The sequence below is a fragment of the Ambystoma mexicanum genome, chromosome 10 (assembly GCF_040938575.1).
Source record: "Ambystoma mexicanum isolate Mex_15411 chromosome 10, UKY_AmexF1_1, whole genome shotgun sequence".
Taxonomy (NCBI): domain Eukaryota; kingdom Metazoa; phylum Chordata; class Amphibia; order Caudata; family Ambystomatidae; genus Ambystoma; species Ambystoma mexicanum.
The window spans coordinates 1,675,150,758-1,675,177,733 of NC_090932.1; the positions used below are offsets into that span (position 1 = coordinate 1,675,150,758).

A 26,976-nucleotide genomic window follows, 5' to 3' on the forward strand; every position below is an offset into this window, starting at 1 on the left:
AGCATGTGAATCCATGCCAGACCCCATGCTGGAGAACCCAAGTGACAAGCTGTTTCAAACTTTAAAGGCAATCTGCTTTAATATTACAGAGGATTCCCAGCCTGACGATGGGGAAAAAAAGTCAATGAGCATGTGAATCCATCGAAGATCAAATGAGAAAGCTTTAAACTCCATGTGTCAAACCTTTCCCTGTCAGGCGGTAAGGATGGAAAGGGAGACTTTCAGGCTAGCTGTTGCGGCCTAAAACATCAAAATCTCCAATAATGCATGGCAGGAGAGAAAAGCCGGGGCTGACAGTGCAGGATGGTGTTTCATCGCCAGTTCCCTGTCCACTGCCAGAACAGGGGCAGGCTTCTCCAACACCTCCAGTATAGGGGCCCTCCACTGTCACAGTGAACGCAGGAGCGTCTCCCTCTTGGGAGAACTTTCCAATATGTGGCATAGATTGTATTGAACCCTTTCTTTGAAGCACCGATCAGCGCTGTACGACCTCCAGCCATGTGGTCGAATGTTAAAAAGTTTTGACGCCTGCTCCCGGAGGGCCTTCGGAGGCATGGACTGGGCATTACGCGCAAACCAATACAGAAAAATTTGGTGCGCACCCAGGAATTACATCAGCTTAAAGTCCAGGGTGTAGGCATGGCATAGACAAATTACGTAAGCTCGACGAGCATGTACCAGACAATGAAAAAAGGAACCAAGGTCACAAGGCCGCTATACATACAAAGGCCCAAACATCTCACCAGGTACGGCTAACATAGCAGCATCCGACAGTCGACAGAGCCATGCTGCACCCTCTGGCGGTGGAAAGTTTCTGGAGGACAGCAGCAGAGGGAAAGGGATATCATAGATGAGGAATCTGTGGGAGGAAAATCCACTAGAGAAAGGATTTCACAAAAGGACGGTTATAGCTCAAAGGATCGAATCAAAAGGATCGAATGACAAAAGGGTTGAATCAAAAGGACTGAAAATAAAAGGAAAAGGTTAAAAAAAAAAAAAAGGTTTTTCTTCTTATATATTTTATTTGGCCCCCCCACCCCCTGTCTTTGTGGTAACACTTTTACCTAAACGAAAACCCCCCAAAAAATATGTAAGTAAAAAAATGTTTTCGAACCTTTTCTTTTCGATCCTATTGACTCTTACCTTTTGCATTCGATCCTTTTGTATTCGATCCTTTAACCGGACACCCAAAAGGACTAGTTTGGGAAAAGGTGGGCATTGGAATGAAAAGATATTTCATTCATTCATTCATACACACACACAAGAATTGATACATGATATGGCATTTATAACGTGCCTATACACAAGTGTTTCTAGGCGTGACGAGGCAAGTGGGCTGGGGGGGGCAGAGGGAAGACAGACAACGAGCTTACTAGGCCAGGTGACATTGAGATTGCGCAAGTGATGGGGACGGGGCAAAGTGCGGGGGGAAGTGGGAGGGGGCAGTGCAGTGCATACGATAAACAGTAAAATAAAAAAAAGACAATTAATAAAAAGTGCAGACATCAGGTGTCAAGTGCAGGTAGGGGGCCATAGGGATACAGAACAGTCCCAGAGTACAAAGGTTGCCAGGTGGGCAGTGAAGGTGTGCAACTGGCGGGGAGGGGAGCCAGGTAACCAGTAGATTCAGTTTTAGCCAGGGGAGAGGAGGCGAGAAAGCAGAAGCAAAGAGGAAGGTCTTGAGGTGCTTCCGGAACCGGAGATGGTTCTCCGCAAGTTTCAGAGGCAGGGAGGCTGTTCCCGAGTGAGGCCCCAGCAGAAGAAAGATCTACCATCAACTTGTTGCTTGGAGAAGCGACTGACCCTGAGGGAGTTGAAGGCGGATGAGCGAAGAGCTTGAGAAGGAAGATATTTAGGAAGAGAGAGGTGAAGGTATTGAGGCCATAGGCCCCAGAAGGCCTTGTGGACAATGCAGAGGGTGTTTTGAACTTAATCCTCGCTGCCACTGGGAGCAAGTGCAGAGATTTCAGTCCTGGAGAAATATGATCACTGGGCTTGAGGCCAAGGACAAGTCTCACACTCCTGTTTTGGATGAGTTGCAGAGGGTGGAGAGTAGAGGCAGGCAGATTTAGAAAGAGGCTGTTGCAGTAATCCAGCCTAGAGAAAACCAGAGCTCTGGTGACATTGAGCTTCTGGGGGAAGGAGAGGAAAGGAAGAATACCTCTGAGGAGGTGCAGCTGGTAGTGTGACTTCTTAGAGACGTCAGAGATGTGAGGAGAGAAGGAGAGTATGGAGTCGAACATGACCCCTTGGTTTTTAGCCTCACAGGTGGGAGTAGGAAGAGGGCCAAGAGAGGCCAAACAGAGTGACAGGAAAGGAGGGAGCAGGTGTGCCGATGAGGAGAATCTCGGTCTTAGTGGCGTTAAGGCAGAGATCATTGGCAGCACACCACTCCTGTATAGCAGACAGAGATGAGAGAAGGAGAAGAGGTGGCAGAAGGGAGCCCGAAATGAGTGTCATCCGCATAGCACTGAAAGTTGGGGCAGAGCAGCAATAAGGTGGGCAATAAGTGCCAGGTATTGGTTGAATAGCCAGAGAGCGAGGTAAGACTCCTGGGGAACACCACAGGTAGAGATAGAGGAGAGGAAGGACCCAAGTTGGACCTGGGAGTGTCCATCGGAAAGGAAAGAAGTCAAACAAGCCAGGGTCTGATCGGTGATACCAAGGTTATCACAGACGGTTGAGCAGGATGGCATGGTTGACTGTGTCAAAGGCAGAAGAGAGATCAAGTAAGATGAGTACACAGAGGGTGTTGGAATCAAGGTTGGAGAGCAGGTCTTCACGGATGTTCAGGAGAGCAGTTTCCGTGCTTCTGGTGGTCATGGAGACAAACAGCAGATTCAATGTGAAGATTGAGCTGGGAGATGGCCAGCCTCTCCAGAAGTTTTCCCAGGAAAGGAGTGATGGAGATTGGGCGGTAGTTAGCTGAGCAGGAAGGGTCAGTAGAGGGTTTCTTAAGAAGGTGCACAAGGGAGTGTTTCAAGGGGGAAAAAGGAAGACTCCAGCGGCGAAGGAGTGGTTGCCGAAGTCAGCCAGAGCAGGGGCCAGGGTGAAGGTAAGTAGAGAGGAAAACAAGTCAAAATGACTGACTAGGAGAGATTGAATCTAGCCTGGGCAGCCTTAATGAGGATACAGTTTGGTAAGCTACTTTTATAAACGTACTCACCTGCCAGTTATAATAGATGTGACAGAGCTTGTATGTTAAACGTTGCATATGGTCAGGTTTTAAGGAGCTATTATCATAAACAACATTGTAGTGCGTTGGAGTAACAGTTCCTTGCCTCACTGACTGACTGATGATGAAAAAGTCATACCTGTAATAAATAAAAAAAACATTTTGTTTTATAAATTACAAATAGCACTCGTCACATATGACGGAACTCCTATTCATCATTTATAAAAAAGTGATCATTGCAGTAATTAAAAAAAAACTTTGAAGATAGGCAATAGCTTGCCTACTGGCTGCGCCAGTTTGCAATTTTACCTTTAATCATAACCACCCCAAGGCTAGGAATGAAGTCACGGCTTATATTATAAATCAACAACATACTTGACTGATGAATGCAGAAAGGTGAAGTACAGTGACAATTTTGCAACAATACTTTTATTTATGTTCGTTCTCCCGTTCATCACTTTGTTGACTATTCTTTTTTCCATCTGTCAATTTCTGGCATTGGTTAATTTCTGGCATTTCCTTTCCATCTTGCTTTCATTCCCTCTACCCATCTAATTCTGTCTTTTCAAAAATCAACAAGGAATTAATTTAAGGTGTGTAAATGGCTGCAATTAAATCTTACAAACATGATGGGGTTTTGAAGACCCTACAATGGTAATGTGGGTGATCGGGGCTGGGGGTCTAGGGGGAAGTAGCTTGGAGTAAACTGCTGTGGTAAGTGGCATCTATTAATATATATTAGTATTGGTTACTTACCTGCAATTTGTTCTCCAGCACGGGTCTGGCATGGATTCACATGCTCATGAATATTCCCTGTCTTCAGGCCTGGAATACTCGGTGAAAGAAAAAACTGTTTCACTTTCATTTACTAACTGCCTTTGTCCTATAACCCAATCACTGAGCTCTGGGTCATACTGCCCCCAGCCAATGACTCCGTCTTAGGGAGAATTCTCATTCAATGGCTAATTATCCTTACCTAGTGAGTAACCCAGCAGCTTTGCTGGATCTCTGGAGTTTATTTTTCCACTTGGTAAGAGTGTACCCCCTTCTTTCCACTCTTACCTGTGTTTTGCCATGTGTATTTCATCTGTTTTTGTGATTTTGGACTCTGGAGTACACCACTTCAGTAGCCCCCTTCTTTTGTGTGTTACACAGCACCTTCAGTGCAGTGACCCAGGGTTGTCTTTTAGACTTCCCACCGACTCCATTTCTGAGGCCGACTACTGTCCCCCAGAAAAGGGTAAAGTTGCCATTAACTTAGTCATTTAACCACAGATCCAGTACACCCCATCTTACATGGAGTAATGGAAAGGGTTCATTGTTAGTCCTTGTTATCTGTACCTCCTAGAGCATTGTTTCGCTCTTTTAACATTTAGACTTGGCTGGTGGCAGTGGTATCTAGCCTAATTTTTCTGCCGCGGTTATCTTATATAACCGTGGTAACATTGTAGGCTATTATATTCTCCTCGAACTTAAACCCGCTTGACCAAATGCTTTTTCTTTTGGCCCCAGTTGGGTTTATTCGCCATTTATTTTTGTTAAAGTCCTTCTTGCGTTTTACTTTGCGCGGCAAACCAGGTTTGCCTTCTTTGTTCACTGTCTTTTGGCAGGCTTCTGCCAAGAAGCCCTCCTCTAGGCGCCTGGGTGTCTACGTGGACTGAATGTGAGGGAGGGGTGTAGTCACCCCCTGCACAGGGTATCCTAGGAAACCCAAGTCGCACTTTGCCATGATTGGCTGAGGTGATTGTCCGGGCCGGACAACCCCCCTGCTGCGTGATTGACAGCCACGCTGTGTGAATGGGGGATTTTCGCATAAAAGGCAGGTCTCTGGTCTGGAAGTCAGAGTCGCCACTGGAACTACAAGGAACCGAAGAGAAGCGGAGAAGAAGTCGACTGCTGCAACTATCCAATCCGGTGAAGCCCTGCTGCAGTCCTAGCTATCTACCCTTCGACGACCAGAGAAGATCCAGTCCAGTCTTCTTCCCTTGAGCTTGGTGGGGATAACCAGCTCATTTTCTACAGCCAGAGGATCCTCTTCGTGGTCTAAATCGCTACACACTGCTGTAGTGGTCCGGAGAGCCATCTGAAGAGCCTCTCCTGTTTTTAAGGAGCGCTCCTTTTATTCACCGTCGCTGCTGCTGGCTTCAGCCCTGTGTGGTGCATACCCCTCCAGACGTCCTCCTTCGGATCGAAGCTCCAGGAACCGAGGGGTCTGCAGGAAACTATCAGGAACAACTGCTGTGGCACCAGCTTCTTCCTTGAATAAGGTACTGTGTTCTGCTCGAGGAATTTGGGTGAATCCCTTTTTCTTCGTCTCCAAGGCTTGCCCTTGTCTTCCCTCCTTCTTATAACTTTTGCTTCCTCTGTTGACAATATTTAAGGACTCCTGGTTCCGCCTAATCGTGAACTATCGGACTGTGATCCTCGACAACAGGAACCCGGGTCCACTTGAGACTGGCTCCGGCCTATTGACTTTTGAATTTCTGTCTAAGAGTGTTCTCTGATTCTGTCTGCCTTGACAAAAGTATTGCCTATGATTTTTGCCCCCAACTCTCTCTGGGTATCTCAGGTGCTAAGTGTGTTTTTGCCCCGGTAACATTTCTTGCTGCGGATATGCGTTTCTTTAGTAAGACCTAACTGTCATTACTGTCAAAAAGTGATCGCAAGAGTATTCCCGGTAACGTCTTTTGTTCCATAACACCGGTCTGCTAAAACACAGGGTACTTACCTTGAAGTAAGTATACTGTACAAAGTGAACTGGTTAATTGTAGTGTATTTTACGTGTGGTTTTGAATTTAATAGAAGTGTTGTGTTTATAACAAATGGTTTAAAAATAAATGTACTTATATTTTTCTACCTGAAACCTTGAGTCAGTGTTTTGCTCGAGTCACAGTAATTGTGGTCCCTTTGTGTAATCGCTGCTACTGCTCATATACTCTTGAGATAAGCCTGGCTGCTCCGCCACTGCTACCACTCTGACATAGTAGTACAGGCTTGTACCAAAGGTAAAACTTGTAATGCCACCTGTAGTCTTAATTGTGTGTAGTGGTCCCTAAGGGCACTGCACAGGATTCTGCCTAACACTGCCCTCTCCGTAAGCCATTCCTCCGGCAGCCATCTTCAGATTTGGTAGCACTTAAAGTGGCAGTATGACCAAGAAGAGCCACAGAGGGAGGGTATGCATGTGAATCCATGCCAGACCCATGCTGGAGAACAAGTGTTACAGGTAAGTAACTTGTTCCTTCTCCAGCATGGGGTATGGTATGGATTCACATGCTCATGAATACAAGAATATGTAGCAGTACACACATGCACAACCACGGGAGCTGGCAAGGCTCAAAATTAAGCATTTCAACAACTCAACATTAAGCATCTCTTAGCTCCTCACTAGGCTCACCTTCAAGCGAACAGGTTCCGCAGCACTGCCTGGCCGACTCTGGACTCCTCCCTGGAATCCCGGTCGACACAGTAAAATCTTGTGAAGGTGTGCGTCGACCTCCACGTAGCAGCCCTGCAGATGTCTAGCAGGGGCACACCAGACAGGAACGCTGTGGTAGCAGCGATCGCTCTGGCTGAGTGGGCTCTCGGACGGCCGGGCAAGGGTCGGTTTGCCAACCGGTGACAGTGCATGATGCAGCCGCAGAGCCATCTGGAAATAGAAGCCTTCCAGAGGGGCTTCCCTTGGTTCAAAGTTCCAAAGTTCACAAACAGCTGTGATGCCTTCTGAAAAGACTGTGCGGTCCACGTAGAACTTCAGTGCTCTAGCCACATCCAGCGAGTGCAACGTCCTCTCAGCCGGCGACAGAAAGAAAACAGGTGTTAGGGAGGATTCTCATTCTATGGCTAATTTCCCTTACCTATAGAGACCACCAGCAGCTTTGCTGGATTTGAAGGGTTTGTTTCTCTTCACCTGCTAAGAGTGAGACTCTTTTTCCCACTCTTAGGCATTTATGCTATGTGTGTTCTAGGCTATTTTTGTGTTTAATGCCTATGGGATTTTCTCTCCCCCATAGGAACCATCTTTATGCACATGTGTTACACAGCACCCTCAGTGCAGTGACAAAGGGGTGTCGTAGCGACCCCCAAACAGACTCCATACCCTGGGACGGACTACTGTCTCCCAGGGCATGTAAAGTCCCCACTGACTGTACTAGTCAATTGTTATGAACGTAACCAGTACAACCCATCTTACTATGGAGGTACTGGAAGGGGTTAATAGTTTTTCCCCTACGTTCATTTTCGAGGGGGTACCTTAAAGTCCCCCTCTCTAAAGTTTCTGGCTGGTGGCAGTGGTTACTACCAAAAATATTCAACCACGAATGTTTCTCTATGGGATTTTCCTATTGTTCGAGGCTACCACTTTTTCTGACAGCCTCTAACATACCGCTGGTGCATTTTAATATTAACTTTGCTCCGGTAGGTTTTATTTGCCAGAACTTTAATATAACTTCTTACTCGTGTCTTACTCTACGATCCTAACCCAGGTCGGGGATCCTTTGTTCGTCCGTTTGGCGGGCTTCTGCCCAGAAGCCCTCCTTCCGGCGCCACCGAGTCTGGGGTGGGTCCATTGTGTGGGAGGGGGGAGTACGACCCCTGGACAGGGTTGCCTCAGCAACCCATGGCGCACTCTATCCTAATAGGCTGGAGGGTCTCCCGCCAAGATGACCACTCCACTGTGCGAGTGACAGCTAGGTTGTATGAATGGGGATCTTTTTGCATAAAAGCAGGGTTCGAAGGACAAAGAGCAAGACGTCGCCACTGAATCTACGGAACCGAAGAGGAGAGAAGCCCAAGACATCTGCAACGACTACCACCACCGGTGAAGCCCTGCTGCAGCGTCTCACCACTTTTCTCCACACGACGAGAGGAGATCTTCATCTGCAAGAGCCTTCTTCCCTTGTGCTGGAGGGGCAAACCAGTTTGCCATCGCCGTCCCGAACCTGCTGTGGTTGAATCGCCAGTGCCCTGCACTTGGAGACCGGATAGCCAAGCAGCTATCGACCCGAACCACGATTAAAAGGAGCATACCTTTTAAAGTTCGTTTGGCAGCACCGCGGCTGGTTTCATCCCTGGGTAGTGCAGAACCTCGAAGCTACCTCCATGACGAGAGCCTCTCTTCCTCTACTGGATCACCCGAACTGCAGGAACTACCAGGAACAACCGCCACCGCAGGAGCCACGTCTTCATTTTTAAGGTACATTGTTCCGGCAGGCCGCCCTTTCTTCGCGGTAGTGCTAAAGGTGTTTTAAATCCTTTACCTACCTGTTGGGTTGGCCGACCCTCTCTTAACATTGTCTTGCGCTTTCTGCATCCAACTTTTCAACATCGTTAACCAAAGACTTGACTGCAGCTACAAGAACATTTTGCTCCTTGGCCCTTGCCCTGTACCAGCAACTCTGGCACAGGCCTACTGACCCTGGTCACATTTGTTACACCTGCCTTCGCGAGATTGATTCTCCATTCGAACTGTGTGGTCCAACCCTTTCTTATAACTACCCTTTCCTCTCCCCTGCATAATCATTGCGAAATGCCATTTTGCTCAGTTTTCATTCGAAGTATTGCCTATACTGATGCACTGTCTTGCTGAACTGGTTCACAATGAAGGGAAGGAACAAGTTACTTACCTGTAACTGTTGTTCTCCAGCATGGGTCTGGCATGGATTCACATGCTCATGAATATTCCCCGTCAGGCCGGGAATCCTCGGTATAGAAAAAAACAGTATCAGTTTCGTTTCTTATCTGTCTTTCTCAGTAGTAACCAATCACTGGTCTCTGGGTCATACTGCCCCAGCCAATGACTGCCCTCTCCGTAAGCCCCGCCCCTGGCAGCCATCCTCAGATTTTTACCGCACGTTCAAGTGTTGGGAGTCCTCGTGCTTATTTCTCGAGCTTTTGCTGCGTTTTCGCGCTTTTTTCAGGATTTTCTCATTTTTTCGGTTAAAAGAGCCTCAAGCTCCACCGTTTCTACTTCCGATCAACGGGGATCCGTTTCGGAGTTTTCTACGCCCCTCAAGGGTGAAGATTTCGTCGAGTTATGCTTTTGGAGGATTCCAGAAGTTCCGAGGCCTACCCCGGACATGGCCCAGGAGAAAGGGAGCTCGACGCCAGCTTCAGAACGTTTTCAAGGAGGACGAGCATTCGTTATGCCTCTACTGTCTCCATGAGGACAAGACGCACACAGAGAAGGACGGCCGTCGTAGAACACCCAAGGCCCGAGCTGTTGCGTTATCCGCCTTGATGGCCTGCAGTGACTCGTCCACTGTCTTGCCGAACAGGTTGTTCCCATCAAAGGGCATGTCACGAACCCTGGTCTGCACGTCCTGGCGTAAATCGGTGGCCTTGAGCCAACCGCAACGGCGAAGGCAAATAACGTTGGCCATCTGGCGAAAGCCTGTCTCGGCGATGTCCGTGGCCACCGTAATGGTGTGGTCCGAAGCCACCTCGCCTTCCTGTAGGATTTCCAGGGCCTCAGCCCTCTTGTTGTCTGGGAGGAAGTCCAGGAGGGGAGAGATCTTGAACCACAGCTCCCTGTTGTAGCGAGCCGCGAGGGCGGTGACTGCTTTAATAGTCGTTGCTGCCGACGAGATGACCCGTCCCATGGCGTCCAGCTTCTTCCCCTCGGGGGGGTGGGGGGGGGATTAGGGTGGGTTAGGGGGCGTTAGTGGAAGTTGAGGCCGTTGCCCCAGCCGATTTCATGGCCACCGCGGAGACCACTGAATCCTGGGACGGCTGTGCTCTGAGGCACATGGAACAAGTTACTTACCTGTAACTGTTGTTCTCCAGCATGGGTCTGGCATGGATTCACATGCTCATGAATATTCCCCGTCGTCAGGCTGGGAATCCTCGGTAAAGAAAAAACCAGTATCAGTTTCGTTTCTGATCTGTCTTTCGTAGTAATAACCAATCACTGGTCTCTGCGTCATACTGACCACAGCCAATGACTGCCCTCTACCTAAGCACCGCCTCTGGCAGCCATCTTCAGATTTGGAAGCACGTGAAGTGGCAGTATGACCAAGTGAAGAGCCGCAGAGGGGTAGGCGGGAGGGTTCGCATGTGAATCCATGCCAGACCCATGCTGGAGAACAACAGTTACAGGTAAGTAACTTGTTCTTTCTCCAGCATGGGGTCTGGCATGGATTCACATGCTCATGAATAAAGAATACATAGCAGTACACACATGCACAACCACGGGAGGTGGCAAAGGCTCAACATTAAGCATCACATCAACTCAACATTAAGCATCTTACCTCCTCACCAGGCTCACCTCAGGCGAACAGGTTGCGCAGCACTGCTTGGCCGACCCTGGACTCCTCCCTGGAATCCCGGTCGACGCAGTAGAATTTCGTGAAGGTGTGCGTCGACCTCCACGTAGCAGCCCTGCATATGTCCAGCAGGGGCACACCAGATAGGAACGCCGTGGTAGCTGCGATCGCTCTGGTGGAATGGGCTCTCGGACGGCCAGGCAGCGGTCGGTTTGCCAACCGGTGACAGTACATGATACAGCCGGAGAGCCATCTGGAAATGGAAGCCTTCGAGAGAGCCTTCCCCTGATTGACAGGTCCAAAGTTCACAAAGAGTTGTGACGTCTTCCGAAAACCTTTCGTGCGGTCCACGTAGAACTTCAGCGCTCTAGCTACATCCAGCGAGTGCAAAGTCCTCTCAGCCGGCGACGAAGGCGACGGGAAGAACACAGGTAACACCAAGGGTTTGTTGAGATGAAAGTCCGACGGTACCTTGGGCATGAAGGAGGGGTGCGTCCTGAGCACTACCCTCGTGTCGTGGAAAGTCAAGTACGGGGCCTTGCAGGAAAGGGCCTGGATCTCTCCCACTCGTCGTGCGGAGGTGATGGCCACGAGAAAAGCTGTTTTCCACGATAGAAACTTCAACGGGGCCGAGTGCAGAGGCTCGAACGGAGGTCCCATGAGTTTGGTCAGCACCACGTTGAGCTCCCACGCCGGGGCCGGAGCCTTCACCGGCGGGAACGATCTGAACAGTCCCTTCATGAACTCTTTCACCAGACGATGAGACCACAAGGACGTCCGGCCCGTGGTTCTGGTGTATCGGGAGATCGCAGCAAGATGAATCTTGATGGACGCGTGTGCCAGACCAGCTTTGGCCAGCGTCAGCAGGTACGGCAGCACTTGGGGAGCCGTAATCCGTAGAGGGTTAATCTTCTGTGCGTGGCACCAGACAGAGAACCTCTTCCATTTGTGTCCGTAGCATTTAAGAGTCGAGGACGCCCTGGCCTTTGCAAGAACCTCTCTGCAATCGGCCGGTATGTCGTATCCTCCAAACTCTAGCGCTGCAGGAGCCAGGCCTGCAAGTTCAGCGACTTCGGGTCGTGGTGGAGGATGGCGCCTCCTTCCCTGGAGAGTAGATCCGCGTCCGCCGGCAGCTTGATTGGCGGGGACGCCGACAAGTCCAGAAGGTCCGGGAACCATATCTGCCTCGGCCACGCAGGTGCGACGAGGATCATCCTGCACCGTGACCTCTTGAGCTGGTTGACGAGCCGGATTAGCAGAGGCAAGGGAGGGAACGCGTAGAGGAACAGGCCCTCCCAGGGGAACGAGAAAGCATCGCCCATGCTCCTCGTCTGGGGAAACCTGCTGGCGAACCTCCGGCACTTGGTGTTCGTCGCCGTCGCGAACAGGTCGATCTGGGGTGTGCCCCACCGTCGGAAGAGGCGATCCACCAGATCCTGCCGTAGTTCCCACTCGTGGCACGAGCGCAGCTCCCTGCTGAGTGAGTCGGCGATGGTGTTTTTTATCCCTGCCAGATGAAACGGCACCAGAAGAATCCCTTGGGCGACGGCCCAATGCCACAGGTCCTGCGCCTCCTTGGACAGCGCTGGGGACCTGGTTCCGCCCTGTTTCCTGATGTAAAACATGGTGGTGGTGTTGTCGGTGAAGATCCTCACCACCTTGCCCTTGAGGGACGGAAGGAAGGACCTGAGGGCCCAAAACACTGCACGGAGCTCCAGGACGTTGATATGCAGGGACTTCTCCGTCGGGAGCCAGAGTCCCCTTGCGTGCAGATTTTCGGTGTGCGCTCCCCACCCTTCTAGGGAGGCATCCGTGGTCACAGTCACCTGGTGGGCTGGGGTCTGGAAGTCCATGCCCGCCGTCAGATGCGCGCGGGTGCCCCACCACCGTATCGCTCGTCGGAAACTCTCGTCGAGCTTGATCCTCTCCTCGAAGCTGCCCGTCGTCTGGATCCAGCGCGCATCCAGGAACTCTTGCAACGGGCGCATCCGGAGCCTGCACATGGGAATGAGGTAGATGCAGGAAGACATCATCCCGAGGAGGGACTTGATGGACCTCACCTTGGCCGCGTCGGCCACCAACATCCGTTGCACCTTGCCCAAGATGGTCCTGGTCCTCTCCTCCGACGGGGAGGCCAGAAGGGACACTGTGTCGAGCCTCGCTCCCAGAAACAGTGCGACTTGCGCGGGCACCAGGTGGGATTTGGCGTAGTTCACGGAGAATCCCAGGTCCGTGAGGAGTTGGACGGTCCTTGCCGTGTGGACCACGGCGAGCTCCCTCGTCTTGGCGCGGATGAGCCAGTCGTCCAGGTAGGGGTAGACGTGAATCCCCTCGCGGCGCAGCTGCGCCGCCACCGGTGCGAGGCACTTGGTGAAAACCCTGGGTGCCGACCGCAGTCCGAAGGGAAGGGCTTTGAACTGGTAATGACGCCCTTGGACCACGAATCTGAGGAATTTTCGGTGCCCCTTTAGGATGGGAATGTGGAAGTAGGCATCCTCCAAATCCAACGACGATAGGAAGTCTCCTTCCTCCAGCTGACCCAGGACGTGCTGGAGGGTGACCATCCGGAACTTCTGCGCCTTGATGAACTTGTTCAGGCGTCGCAGGTCCAGGATGGGGCGCCATCCTCCCGTCTTCTTCTTCACGAGGAAGTAACGCGAGTAGACTCCGGAGCCCCGAAGCCTCTTTGGGACGAGTTCGATGGCGCCCTTTCTGAGCATCGCCTTTACCTCCAGGAGAAGTTGAGGGACGTGAAGTTCTTTCCTGGCCACGGGGGGGACGCGCGGGCACCTTCTTTGAAACTCGAGCGCGTGGCCCCGGGCCAGGGCGTCCAGCACCCAACGGTCGGTGGAGATGGACTCCCACACGCTGACGAAGCCCGCCAGCCGGCCTCCCACCGGGGTGCTTCGGTGGGGGCCCGACCCCACGGCCGGTTCAATCCTGCTTGGACGCGGCCTTGCCGCCTTGGCCTCCTTGGCGACGACGGCGGGGTCCGCCAGACTTGCCTCGTCCTCTGTAGGCCTCTTGCGACGACGAGCGGGCCGCTTGACGGTAGGAAGCGAAACCGCCGCCGGAACCTTTGGAGGCGCCCTTGCCTCCGCCGCTCCGAAAGGGCGTCCGCCGTTGCTGCAGTACTCCAAGGGCCCGGGCCGTCTCAGTATCCGCCGTGATGGCCTGAAGGGAATCGTCCACTGTCTTCCCAAACAGGTTGTTCCCGTCGAAGGGCATGTCCAGGACCCTGGTCTGGACGTCCTGCCGAAAGTCCGTAGCCTTGAGCCATCCGCGACGTCGAAGGCAAACGCCGTTGCCCATCTGGCGGAACCCAGTGTCGGCGATGTCCGTCGCCACAGTGATGGCGTGGTCCGAGGCCACCTCACCTTCCTGCAGGATCTCAAGGGCCTCCGCCCTCTTGTCGTCCGGCAGAAAATCCAGCAGGGGAGCTATCTTGTACCAGAGTTCCCTGTCGTAGCGGGCCACGATAGCCAAGGCGTTGGCCGCTTTAATCGTCGTCGCCGCCGACGAGATGACTCTGCGTCCCATGGCATCCAATTTCTTTCCCTCGCCGTCCGGCGGGGAAGTCGACGTGGAGGCCGCACCCCCCCCGCTTTCTTCCTGGCTGCCGCGGAGACGACGGAGTCCGGGGTAGGCTGCGCCCGGAGGCATAGGGGGGCCGAGTCCGGGACCCGGTACTTTTTCTCGTACCGGTCTCTTTTCGCTGGCGTCGTGGAAGGGTTCTTGAGGAGGGAAAGGCCCTCATCCCAAATGTCGTCCAACAGAGGCACTGCGAGGACCGTCTTCCTCTTGGTCTCGCGCCGTTGGTAAAGGAAGCCTTCCTTTTTCTTCTCCTCAGGGCAGAGTTGGAAAAGCTCGGATGCCCTGGCGATCATTGAGTGGAACGATCCAATCTCGTCGGGCGGAGAAGCCCTGGTGGGAGGCGACGACGGAAAATCCTCGTCGTATGCCTCGTCGTCCGTACCCGTCGCTGCCGTGTCAGTCCCCGTATCATCCCCTCGGGTGGACGGGGAGGAGGGCTGGACGGGGCGCGACGGTTGAAAAGGAGGCGGTGGATGGATCCTTCTTTTCTTGGTAGGGGGAACACCAGAAGGTCCCGGTTCTGGATCCCCCGACGGGAGAGGTTCCTCCGTCGGTAACGGTAGTCTCGTCCTTATCTCGGAGCATAAGGACTGTATAGCCAACAAAATGGCCGCTGAGTTGTCTTGCGGCGCTGGCAGAGGGGAATCCGACGGGCGAGCAGGGGCCCCGTCGGTATCCTCGACGATGTCGTCGTCGTCACCTGCGTCGGGGCCCATTCCGACGGGCTGGTCTTGTTCCACGCCTAGGCCGTGGCTTAAGACCTCGATCAGTTCCTCTTCTGAGGTTGAGGCCGAATCTACGACGACGCCCTGCCCCCCCTTCTTCCCCACGGAGGGTTTCACGGGGGTCCTATCGATGGGCACGAAAGAAGACTCCCTCCGAGGAGGCAGGGAGATTCTGGGCCCCGAGGCCGCCACCACTGGTGCAGCCTCCACAGGCTGGGCCAGGGCCGCCGCGACCGTTTCGATAGAGGGCTTGGTCGAATGGATCAAGGCCTTCACCACCTTAGGGGCGCTCACCGCCTTATCCTTGAGGGAGGGGGCACTGCCACGCTCCTCCTCTGCCTTAGAGCTCGACCGGGGTCTCTCCAGGAGCTTCGCCGGGTGCTCGGCCTTCCTCTTACCCGACCCAGAGCGTTGGCTCGTGGTTGATGGTGCCGGGGAGGGTGCGCCCTGCCTGGCGCCCGTAGAGCCCGACCGTTCGGCGCTCCCGGTGCCAGCGGACTCGCGGTGCTTGGCCTTATGTTGGGCCCCCGTCGCCGGGGCGCCCTCAAAGGTCTTAGAAGACCGCTCAGATTTCTTCTTCTTCTCGCCAGACGGGCTCTTACCCTCCAGCCAGCTGGCGAGACGTTGATGGCGGTCCTTCATGGTCCGTTCCGACATGTTGCCGCAAAACGCACAGTCCTTCTCCACGTGCGTCTTGTCCCCATGAAGGCAGTAAAGGCAGAAAGAGTGTTCGTCCTCCTTGAAGACGTTCTGCAGCTGGCATCCAGGGCAGGCCCTGAACAGCTTTCCGGGCGTCGAGCTTCCCTTCTCCTGGGCCATCTCCGAGACCGGGCCTGAGAAGCTTCTGGAGTCCTCCGAAGTGTAGCTCGACGAAATCTTCACCCTTGAGGGGCACAGATGAATCCGACACGGGTCCCCGTTGATCGGATGTAGGATCGGTGGAGCTTGAGGCTCTTTTGACCGAAAGAATCGAAGTTTTTGTGAAAAAGCGCGAAAAAATAGCACTAACGCTCGAGAGCAATAGCACGAGGATCCCAACACATGAACGTGCGGTAAAAATCTGAAGATGGCTGCCAGAGGCGGTGCTTAGGTAGAGGGCAGTCATTGGCTGTGGTCAGTATGACGCAGAGACCAGTGATTGGTTATTACTACGAAAGACAGATCAGAAACGAAACTGATACTGGTTTTTTCTTTACCGAGGATTCCCAGCCTGACGACGGGGAATATTCATGAGCATGTGAATCCATGCCAGACCCCATGCTGGAGAAAGGGGCAGAGCCTGGGACCCGGTACTTCTCGTACCGCTCTCAGAAGGAGACGTGGACAGGTTCTTCAGGAGCGCCAGCACCTCGTCCCAGATGTCGTCCAGTAACGGGACTGAGAGGACAGTCTTCCTCTTGGCCTCCCGTCGTTGGTAGAGGAAGCCCTCCTTCTGTTCTTCGGGGCAGAGCAGGAAGCGCTCAGATGCCCTGGCGATCATAGCGTGGAAGGAGCCAATTTCGTCATGGGGGGGTGGGTGGGGAGTTCCGCGGTGATGGGAGGTCCATTCCGACGTCACCACCGTCGTCGTCCGAAGTCACCGTCGTCTCCGTTCCTGGCTCATCCCTTGGAGGGGTTTGGGGTGAAGGAGGGAGGAGGATGGACCCGTCTCCGCTCGTTAGGTGGGCTCGCCGACAGTCCAGGCTCTGGCTGGGTCGTCACAGGGGGAGGGGGGTGGGGTTAAGGGCATCCTTGTACTTATCTTCGTACACATGGCCTGTATGGCCATCAAGATAGCTCCTGAATTGTCCCCTGGTACGGGCACTGGCTGCAACGGGACCAACAGGTGGGGAGTGGGGCCCTCCGCGGCCCCAACTTCTTCGTCAGCTCCCCCGTTGCGCTCTTAGTCAGCCTTGTCTGGATCCTTCCGGTGGGCCCTGGATTCCTCTGACATCTTGTCCCGGATCCTTTGGACGCTAGCCAACTCATCCTCAGAGTTGGAGTTGGTATCCGTTATATCTACCGTGCCCCCCCCGCTGCTGGGGTTTCACTGGGGTCTTCGATAGGCAAAAAGGAACAAGTTACTTACCTGTAACTGTTGTTCTCCAGCATGGGTCTGGCATGGATTCACATGCTCATGAATATTCCCCGTCGTCAGGCTGGGAATCCTCGGTAAAGAAAAAACCAGTATCAGTTTCGTTTCTGATCTGTCTTTCGTAGTAGTAACCAATCACTGGTCTCTGCGTCATACTGACCACAGCCAATGACTGCCCTCTACCTAAGCACCGCCTCTGGCAGCCATCTTCAGATTTGGTAGCACGTGAAGTGGCAGTATGATCAAGTGAAGAGCCGCAGAGGGGTAGGCGGGAGGGTTCGCATGTGAATCCATGCCAGACCCATGCTGGAGAACAACAGTTACAGGTAATTAACTTGTTCCTTCTCCAGCATGGGGTCTGGCATGGATTCACATGCTCATGAATAAAGAATACATAGCAGTACACACATGCACAACCACGGGAGGTGGCAAAGGCTCAACATTAAGCATCACATCAAACTCAACATTAAGCATCTTACCTCCTCACCAGGCTCACCTCAGGCGAACAGGTTGCGCAGCACTGCTTGGCCGACCCTGGACTCCTCCCTGGAATCCCGATCGACGCAGTAGAATTTCGTGAAGGTGTGCGTCGACCTCCACGTAGCAGCCCTACATATGTCCAGCAGGGGCACACCAGAAAGGAACGCCGTGGTAGCTGCGATCGCTCTGGTGGAATGGGCTCTCGGACGGCCAGGCAGCGGTCGGTTTGCCAACCGATGACAGTACATGATACAGCCGGAGAGCCATCTGGAAATGGAAGTCTTCGAGAGAGCCTTCCCCTGATTGACAGGTCCAAAGTTCACAAAGAGTTGTGACGTCTTCCGAAAACACTTAGTGCGGTCCACGTAGAACTTCAGTGCTCTAGCCACATCCAGCGAGTGCAAAGTCCTCTCAGCCGGCGACGAAGGCGACGGGAAGAACACAGGCAACACCAAGGGTTCGTTGAGATGGAAGTCCGACGGTACCTTGGGCATGAAGGAGGGGTGCGTCCTGAGCACTACCCTCGTGTCGTGAAAAGTCAAGTACTGGGCCTTGCGGGAAAGGGCCTGGATCTCTCCCACCGGTCGTGCGGAGGTGATGGCCACAAGAATTGCTGTTTTCCACGACAGAAACTTCAACGGGGCCGAGTGCAGAGGCTCGAACGGAGGTCCCATGAGATTGGTCAGCACCACGTTGAGCTCCCACGCCGGGGCCGGAGCCTTCACCGGCGGGAACAATCTGAACAGTCCCTTCATGAACTCTTTCACCAGACGATGAGACCACAAGGACGTCCGCCCCGTGGTTCTGGTGTATCGGGAGATCGCAGCAAGATGAATCTTGATGGACGCGTGTGCCAGTCCAGCTTTGGCCAGCGTCAGCAGATACGGCAGTACCTGGGGAGCCGTAATCCGTAGAGGGTTAATCTTCTGTGCGTGGCACCAGACAGAGAACCTCTTCCATTTGTGTCCGTAGCATTTAAGAGTCGAGGACGCCCTGGCCTTTGCAAGAACCTCTCTGCAGTCGGCCGTTATGTCGTATCCTCCAAACTCTAGCGCTGCAGGAGCCAGGCCTGCAAGTTCAGCGATTTCGGGTCGTGGTGGAGGATGGCGCCTCCTTCCCTGGAGAGTAGATCCGCGTCCACCGGCAGCTTGATTGGCGGGGACGTTGACAAGTCCAGAAGGTCCGGGAACCATATCTGCCTCGGCCACGCAGGTGCGACGAGAATCATCCTGCACCATGACCTCTTGAGCTGGTTGACGAGCCGGATTAGCAGTGGCAAAGGAGGGAACGCGTAGAGGAACAGGCCCTCCCAGGGGAACGAGAAAGCATCGCCCATGCTCCTGGCCTGGGGAAACCTGCTGGCGAACCTCCGGCACTTGGAGTTCGTCGCCGTCGCGAACAGGTCGATCTGGGGTGTGCCCCACCGTCGGAAGAGGCGATCCACTAGATCCTGCCGTAGTTCCCACTCGTGGCACGAGCGCAGCTCCCTGCTGAGTGAGTCGGCGATGGTGTTTTTTTATCCCTGCCAGATGAAACGGCACCAGAAACATCCTTTGGGCGACGGCCCAATGCCACAGGTCCTGCGCCTCCTTGGACAGTGCTGGGGACCTGGTTCCGCCCTGTTTCCTGATGTAAAACATGGTGGTGGTGTTGTCGGTGAAGATCCTCACCACCTTGCCCTTGAGGGACGGAAGGAAGGACCTGAGGGCCCAGAACACTGCACGGAGTTCCAGGACGTTGATATGGAGGGACTTCTCCGTCGGGAGCCAAAGGCCTCTCGCGTGCAGATTTTCGGTGTGCGCTCCCCACCCTTCCAGGGAGGCATCCGTGGTCACTGTCTCCTGGTGGTCTGGGGTCTGGAAGTCCATGCCCGCCGTCAGATGCGCGCGGGTGCCCCACCACCGGACCGCTCGGCGGAAACTCATCGAGTGTGATCCTCTCCTCGAAGCCGCCCGTCGTTTGGATCCAGCGCGCGTCCAGGAACTCCTGCAACGGGCGCATCCGGAGCCTGCACATGGGAATGAGGTAGATGCAGGAAGACATCATTCCGAGGAGGGACTTGATGGACCTCACCTTGGCCGCGTCGGAAGCCAACATCCGCTGTACCATGCCCAGGATGGACCTGGTCCTTTCCTCCGATGGGGAGGCCAGAAGGGACACTGTCGAGCTTCGCTCCCAGAAACAGTGCGTTTTGCGCGGGTACCAGGTGGGACTTGGCGTAGTTCACGGAGAATCCCAGGTCCGTGAGAAGTTGGACGGTCCTTGCCGTGTGCTCCACGGCGAGCTCCCTCGTCTTGGCTCGGATGAGCCAGTCGTCCAGGTAGGGGTAGACGTGGATCCCCTTGCGGCGCAGCTGCGCCGCCACCAGTGCAAGGCACTTGGTGAATACCCTGGGTGCCGACCGTAGTCCAAAGGTGAGGGCTTTGAACTGGTAGTGACGACCTTGGACCACAAACCTGAGGAATTTTCGGTGCCCCTTTAGGATGGGAATATGGAAGTAGGCATCCTCCAAATCCAAAGACGACAGGAAGTCTCCTTCCTCCAGCTGACCCTTGACGTGCTGGAGGGTGACCATCCGGAACTTCTGTGCCTTGATGAATTTGTTCAGACGTCGCAGATCTAGGATGGGGCGCCATCCTCCAGTCTTCTTCACGAGGAAGTATCTCGAGTAAACTCCGGAGCCCCGAAGCCTCTTTGGGACGAGTTCGATGGCGCCCTTCCTGAGCATCGCCCTTACCTCCAGGAGAAGCTGAGGGACGTGAAGCTCTTTCCTGGCCACGGGGGGGGGAACGACGCGCAGGCACCATCTTTGAAACTCGAGCGCGTGGCCCCGGGCTAGGGCGTCCAGCACCTAACGGTCGGTGGAGATGGACTCCCACACGCTGACGAAGCTCGCCAGCCGGCCTCCCACCGGGGTGCATTGGTGGGGGCCCGACCCCACGGTCGGTTCAATCCTGTTTCGACGAGGCTTTGCCGCCTTGACCTTGGCGACGACGGCGGGGTCCGCCGGACTTGCCTCGTCCTCTGTAGGCCTCCTGAGACGACGAGCGGGCCGCTTGACGGTAGGTGGAGAAACCGCCGCCGGAACCTTTGGAGGCGCCCTTGCCTCCGCTGCTCCGAAAGGGCGTCCGTCGTTGCTGCAGAACCCCAAGGGCCCGGGCCGTCTGTGTCCGCTTTAATGGCCTGAAGGGAATCGTCCACTGTTTTCCCAAACAGGTTGTTCCCATCGAACGGCATGTCCAGGACTCTGGTCTGTACGTCTTGACGGAAGTCCGTAGCCTTGAGCCATCTACGCCGCCTAAGGCACACGGCGAAACCCAGTGTCGGCGATGTCGTCCGGTAGGAAGTCCAGCAGGGGAGCCAGTTTGTACCATAGCTCCCTGTCTTAGCGGGCCACGATAGCCAAGGCGTTGGCCGCTTTAATCGTCGTCGCTGCAGACGAGATGACCCTGCGTCCCATAGTGTCCAATTTCTTTCCCTCGCCGTCCGGTGGGGAAGTCGATGTGGAGGCCGCACCCCCCCCCGCTTTCTTCCTGGCCGCCGCGGAGACGACGGAGTCCAGGGTAGGCTGCGCCCGGAGGCACAGGGGGGCCGCGTCCGGGACCCGGTACTTCTTCTCGTACCGGTCTCTTCTAGCTGGCGTAGTGGAAGGGTTCTTGAGGAGGGCGAGGCCCTCATCCCAAATGTCGTCCAGTAGAGGCACCGCGAGGACCGTCTTCCTCTTGGCCTCGCGCCGTTGATAAAGGAATCCTTCCTTTTTCTTCTCCTCAGGGCAGAGTCGGAAAAGCTCGGATGCCCTGGCGATCATGGAGTGGAACGAACCAATCTCGTCGGGTGGAGAAGCCCTGGTGGGAGGTGACGACGGTAGATCCTCGTCGTATACCTCGTCCGTACCCGTCGCTGCCGTGTAAGTCCCCGTATCATCCCCTCGGGTGGACGGGGAGGAGGGCTGGACGGTGCGCGACGGCTGAAAAGGAGGTGGAGGGTGAATCCTTTTCTTGGGCGGGGGAACACCAGAAGGTCCCGGTTCAGGATCCCCCGACGGGAGAGGTTCCTCCGTCGGCAACGGTAGTCTCGTCCTTATCTCTGAGCATAAGGACTGTATAGCCAACAAAATGGCCGCCGAGTTGTCTTGCGGCGCTGGCAGAGGGGAATCCGACGGGCGATCAGGGGCCCCGTTGGCACCCTCGACGATGTCGTCGTCACCTGCGTCGGGATCCATCCCGACGGGCCGGTCTTCTTCCACGCCAAGACCGTGGCTTAAGACCTCGATCAGCTCTTCCTCCGAGGTTGAAGCCGAATCTACGACGACGCCCTGCCCCCCCTTCTTCCCCGCCGGGGATTTCGCGGGGGTCCCATCGATGGGCACAAAAGAGGACTCCCTCCGAGGTGGCAGGGAGACTCTGAGCCCCGAGGTCGCCACCACTGGTGTAGCCTCCACAGGCTGAGCCAGGGTCGCCGCGACAGTATCGATAGAGGGCTTGGCCGGATGGATTAAGGCATTCACCACCATAGGTGCGCTCACCGCCTTATCCTTGAGGGGGGGGGGGGGACACTGCCTCGCTCCCCCTCCGATGGGGCCTTCGAGCTCGACCGGGGCCTCTCCAGGAGCTTTGCCGGGTGCTCGCCCTTCCTCTTACCCGACCCAGAGCGTTGGCTCGTGGTTGATGGTGCCGGGGAGGGTGCGCCCAGCCTGGCGCCCGTAGAGCCCGAGCGTTCGGCGCTCCCGGTGCCAGCGGGCTCGCGGTGCTTGGCCTTGTGTTGGACCCCCGTCACCGGGGCGTCCTCAAAGGTCTTAGAAGACCGCTCGGATTTCTTCCTCTTCTTCTTGCCTGACGGGCTCTTCCCTTCCAGCCAGTTGGCGAGACGTTGATGGCGGTCCTTCATGGTCTGCTCCGACATATTGCCGCAAAACGCACAGTCCTTCTCCACGTGCGTCTTGTCCTCATGTAAGCAGTAGAGACAAAAGGAGTGCTCGTCCTCCTTAAAGACGTTCTGCAGCTGGCATCCAGGGCAGACCCTGAACAGCTTTCCGGGCGTCGAGCTTCCCTTCTCCTGGGCCATGTCCGGGCCTGAGAAGCTTCTGGAGTCCTCCAAAGCGTAGCTCGACGAAATCTTCACCCTTGAGGGGCGCAGACGAATCCGACACGGGTCCCCGTTGATCGGATGGAGAGTCGGTGGAGCTTGAGGCTCTTTTGACCGAAAAAACGAAGTTTTTGAGCAAAAAACGTGAAAAAATAGCACTAACGCTCGAGAGCAATAGCACGAGGATCCCAACACATGAACGTGCGGTAAAAATCTGAAGATGGCTGCCAGAGGCGGTGCTTAGGTAGAGGGCAGTCATTGGCTGTGGTCAGTATGACGCAGAGACCAGTGATTGGTTACTACTACGAAAGACAGATCAGAAACGAAACTGATACTGGTTTTTTCTTTACCGAGGATTCCCAGCCTGACGACGGGGAATATTCATGAGCATGTGAATCCATGCCAGACCCCATGCTGGAGAAAGAAGATTCCCTCTGGGGTGGCAGGGAAACTCTAGCCCCTGAAGCCGTCTCCACTGGGGAAGCCTCTGTAGGTTTCGCCAGGGCCGACAACTCCTTTAATCGAGGCCTTAGCCGGGTGAATCAGGGCCTTCACCCTGGGGGTAGGGTCGCCGCCTCGCTCCCCCTCGGCTGTCTCCGTCGGGATCGACCGGGGCTGCTCCTGAAGCTTACCCATGTTCTCCAACTTCCTCTTCACTGAGCCAGAGCGTTGGCTCGGGGTTGATGGCGTCGGTGATACTGCGCCCTGCCTGGCATCAAAGGAGCCCGACAGATCAGCGCTCCCGGTGCCCTTGGACTCGCAGAGCTTTGCCTTTTGTTGGGCCCCCGTCGCCGGAGCGCCCTCAAAGGTCTTAGAAACCACTCAGATTTCTTCTTCTCACCCGCTGCTGGGCTCTTCCCCTCCAGCCAGTTGGTGAGTCGAATACGACGATCTTTTATTGTCCGTTTGGACATGTTCTTACAAAACGCATAGTCCTTCTCCACATGCGATTTGTCGTGAAGGCAGTAGTGGCACCGAGAGTGCTCATCCTCAAAGACTTTCTGTAGTACGCATCCAGGGCAGCTCCTGAACAGCTTGGATCCAACAGGCGTAATGCAGCCTCAAAGATCTTCTGGAATCCTCTGAGAACTGGAAACTAGACAAAAAAATGCCCTCGAGGGGCGTAAAAAAATTCCGAAAACGGGTCCCCGTTGATCGGAAGTAGAATCGGTGGAGCTTTAGGCTCGATTGAAAATAATAAACTGTTTGAAAAAACACAAAACGCAGTAAAAGCTCGAGAGCTACAGCACGAGGACTCCCAACACTAAAACTCTGAGGAGGGGCTTAGGTAGAGGGCAGTCATTGGCTGGGGGCAGTATGACCCAGAGACCAGTGATTGGTTACTAGTAGAAAGACAGTAGAAAGAACGGAGGGAACGCGTACGGGAACAGGTCCTCCCACGGGAAGGAGTACGCGCCCCCCATACTTTTCGGCTGGTGGAACCTTCTGGAAAATATTGCATTGGGAGTTTGTCGCCGTCGCAAACAGGTCCATCTGAGGTCTGCCCCACTTCAGGAAGAGACGGTCCACTTGATCCTGGCAAAGTTCCCACTTGTGGCAGGAGTGCAGCTCCCTGCAAAAGGAGTCTGCAATGTTGTTTTTGACCCCCGCCAGGTGACTAGGAACGAGGAACATGTTCTGTGCGACGGCACAGTGCCACAAGTCCTGCACCTCTCTGTTGAGCGCTGGGGATCTAGTTCCCCTTTGCTTTCCGATGTAGAAAATCGCCATTTCTATTTCTTGGTGCATTTCTTAAGGGTTACAGTTAAATAACTTTATACATGACTACATACATTTACAATCTGAAGCAAATACATAACATATCTGTTAGGCAAAACACTGTGCAGTGCCCTAAGGGACCACTACACACAATTAAGACTACAAGTGGTAATACAAGTTCACCTTTGGTACAAGCCTGTACTACACTGTTAAAGCGGTAGCAGTAGCGGAGCAGCCAGCCTTATGTCAAGAAGGAATGAGCAGTAGTAGATGTTAGGGAGAATTCTCATTCGATGGCTAATTTCCTCTACCTAGTGAGTCCCTCAGCAGCTTAGCTGGATTTCTGGAGTTTATTTGTTTCCACTGGGTAAGAGTGTGAGCTTTTCCCCCACTCTTACCTGTGTTTTGCCATGTGTATTTCATCTGTTTTTGTGATTGTGGACTCTGGTGTACGCCACTTCAGTAGCCCCACTCTGTGTGTTACACAACACCTTCAGTGCAATGACACAGGGTTGTCTTTTAGACTTCCCACCAACTCCATTTTCTGGGGCTGACTACCGTCCCCCAGAAAGGGGTCAAGTTGCCATTAACTTTACCTAGTCACTTTAGCCACGGATCCAGTAACCCCATCTTATATGGAGTATTGGAAAGGGTTAATTCTTAGCCCTTTTTATCTGTGCTTCTTGGAGCATTGTTTTGCTCCCTTAACATTAAGACTTGGCTGGTGGCAGTGGTATCTACCCTAATTTTCCTTCTGCTATTATATTACACAATGTGGTAGCGTTTTAGGCTATTTTAGTAGTCTCGAACTTTAAACCCGCTTGCCCAAATACTTTTTATTTCGGCTCCGGTTGGGTTTGTCATTTCTTATTGTTAATATCCTTCTTGGATCTATCTTTGCGCGGCAAAACATGTTTGCCTCCTTTGTTCGCCGACCTTTGGCGGGCTTCTGACCAGAAGCCCTCCTTTGGCGTCTGGGTGTCCAGGTGGGTTGAATGTGAGGGAGGGGTGTAGTCACCCCCTGCCCAGGGTCTCCTTGGAGACCCAAGTCGCACTTTGTGTTGACTGGCTGAGGTGGTTGTCCAGGCTGGACAACCCCCCTGCTTAGTGATTGACAGCCAGGCTGTGTGACTAGGGGATTTTGGCATAAAAGGCAGGACTCTTGGGCTGGTGGCAGAGTCGCCATTGGAACTGCAAAGAACCGAAGAGAAGCGGAGAAGAAGATGGCTGCTGCAACCCCGAGTCCCGGTGAAGCCCTGCTGCAGTCCTGAGCCATCTACCCTTCAACGACAAGAGAAGATCCAGTCCGGAGTCTTCTACCCTTGAGCCTGGTGGGATCAACCAGCTAACCCTTTCTTCAGTCAGAGAATCCTCTCCTGGGTCGAAATCACTGCTGTGCTGTAGTGGTCGGATAGCAATCAGAAGAGCCCTCTCCTGATGGAACAAGTTACTTACCTGTAACTGTTGTTCTCCAGCATGGGTCTGGCATGGATTCACATGCTCATGAATATTCCCCGTCGTCAGGCTGGGAATCCTTGGTAAAGAAAAAACCAGTATCAGTTTCGTTTCTGATCTGTCTTTCGTAGTAATAACCAATCACTGGTCTCTGCGTCATACTGACCACAGCCAATGACTGCCCTCTACCTAAGCACCGCCTCTGGCAGCCATCTTCAGATTTGGAAGCACGTGAAGTGGCAGTATGACCAAGTGAAGAGCCGCAGAGGGGTAGGCGGGAGGGTTCGCATGTGAATCCATGCCAGACCCATGCTGGAGAACAACAGTTACAGGTAAGTAACTTGTTCCTTCTCCAGCATGGGGTCTGGCATGGATTCACATGCTCATGAATAAAGAATACATAGCAGTACACACATGCACAACCACGGGAGGTGGCAAAGGCTCAACATTAAGCATCACATCAACTCAACATTAAGCATCTTACCTCCTCACCAGGCTCACCTCAGGCGAACAGGTTGCGCAGCACTGCTTGGCCGACCCTGGACTCCTCCCTGGAATCCCGGTCGACGCAGTAGAATTTCGTGAAGGTGTGCGTCGACCTCCACGTAGCAGCCCTGCATATGTCCAGCAGGGGCACACCAGATAGGAACGCTGTGGTAGCTGCGATCGCTCTGGTGGAATGGGCTCTCGGACGGCCAGGCAGCGGTCGGTTTGCCAACCGGTGACAGCACATGATACAGCCGGAGAGCCATCTGGAGATGGAAGCCTTCGAGAGAGCCTTCCCCTGATTGACAGGTCCAAAGTTCACAAAGAGTTGTGACGTCTTCCGAAAACCCTTCGTGCGGTCCACGTAGAACTTCAGCGCTCTAGCTACATCCAGCGAGTGCAAAGTCCTCTCAGCCGGCGACGAAGGCGACGGGAAGAACACAGGTAACACCAAGGGTTCGTTGAGATGGAAGTCCGACGGTACCTTGGGCTTGAAGGAGGGGTGCGTCCTGAGCACTACCCTCGTGTCGTGGAAAGTCAAGTACGGTGCCTTGCAGGAAAGGGCCTGGATCTCTCCCACTCGTCGTGCGGAGGTGATGGCCACAAGAAAAGCTGTTTTCCACGATAGAAACTTCAACGGGGCCGAGTGCAGAGGCTCGAACGGAGGTCCCATGAGCTTGGTCAGCACCACGTTGAGCTCCCACGCCGGGGCCGGAGCCTTCACCGGCGGGAACGATCTGAACAGTCCCTTCATGAACTCTTTCACCAGACGATGAGACCACAAGGACGTCCGGCCCGTGGTTCTGGTGTATCGGGAGATCGCAGCAAGATGAATCTTGATGGACGCATGTGCCAGACCAGCTTTGGCCAGCGTCAGCAGGTACGGCAGTACTTGGGGAGCCGTAATCCGTAGAGGGTTAA

General features: G+C 54.2%; 1 protein-coding gene across 1 annotated transcript in view; it reads right to left on the reverse strand.

Moving 5' to 3' along the window:
* The window catches only part of PIWIL1 (piwi like RNA-mediated gene silencing 1), a 1,334,367-nt gene that overhangs the window by 68,500 nt on the left and 1,238,891 nt on the right, over window positions 1-26,976 (reverse strand). Inside the window, exon 20 of the mRNA XM_069620111.1 lies at window positions 3,167-3,314. Within this exon, the coding sequence (XP_069476212.1) occupies window positions 3,167-3,314 (148 nt within the window). The remainder of the gene's footprint in view (window positions 1-3,166; window positions 3,315-26,976) is intronic.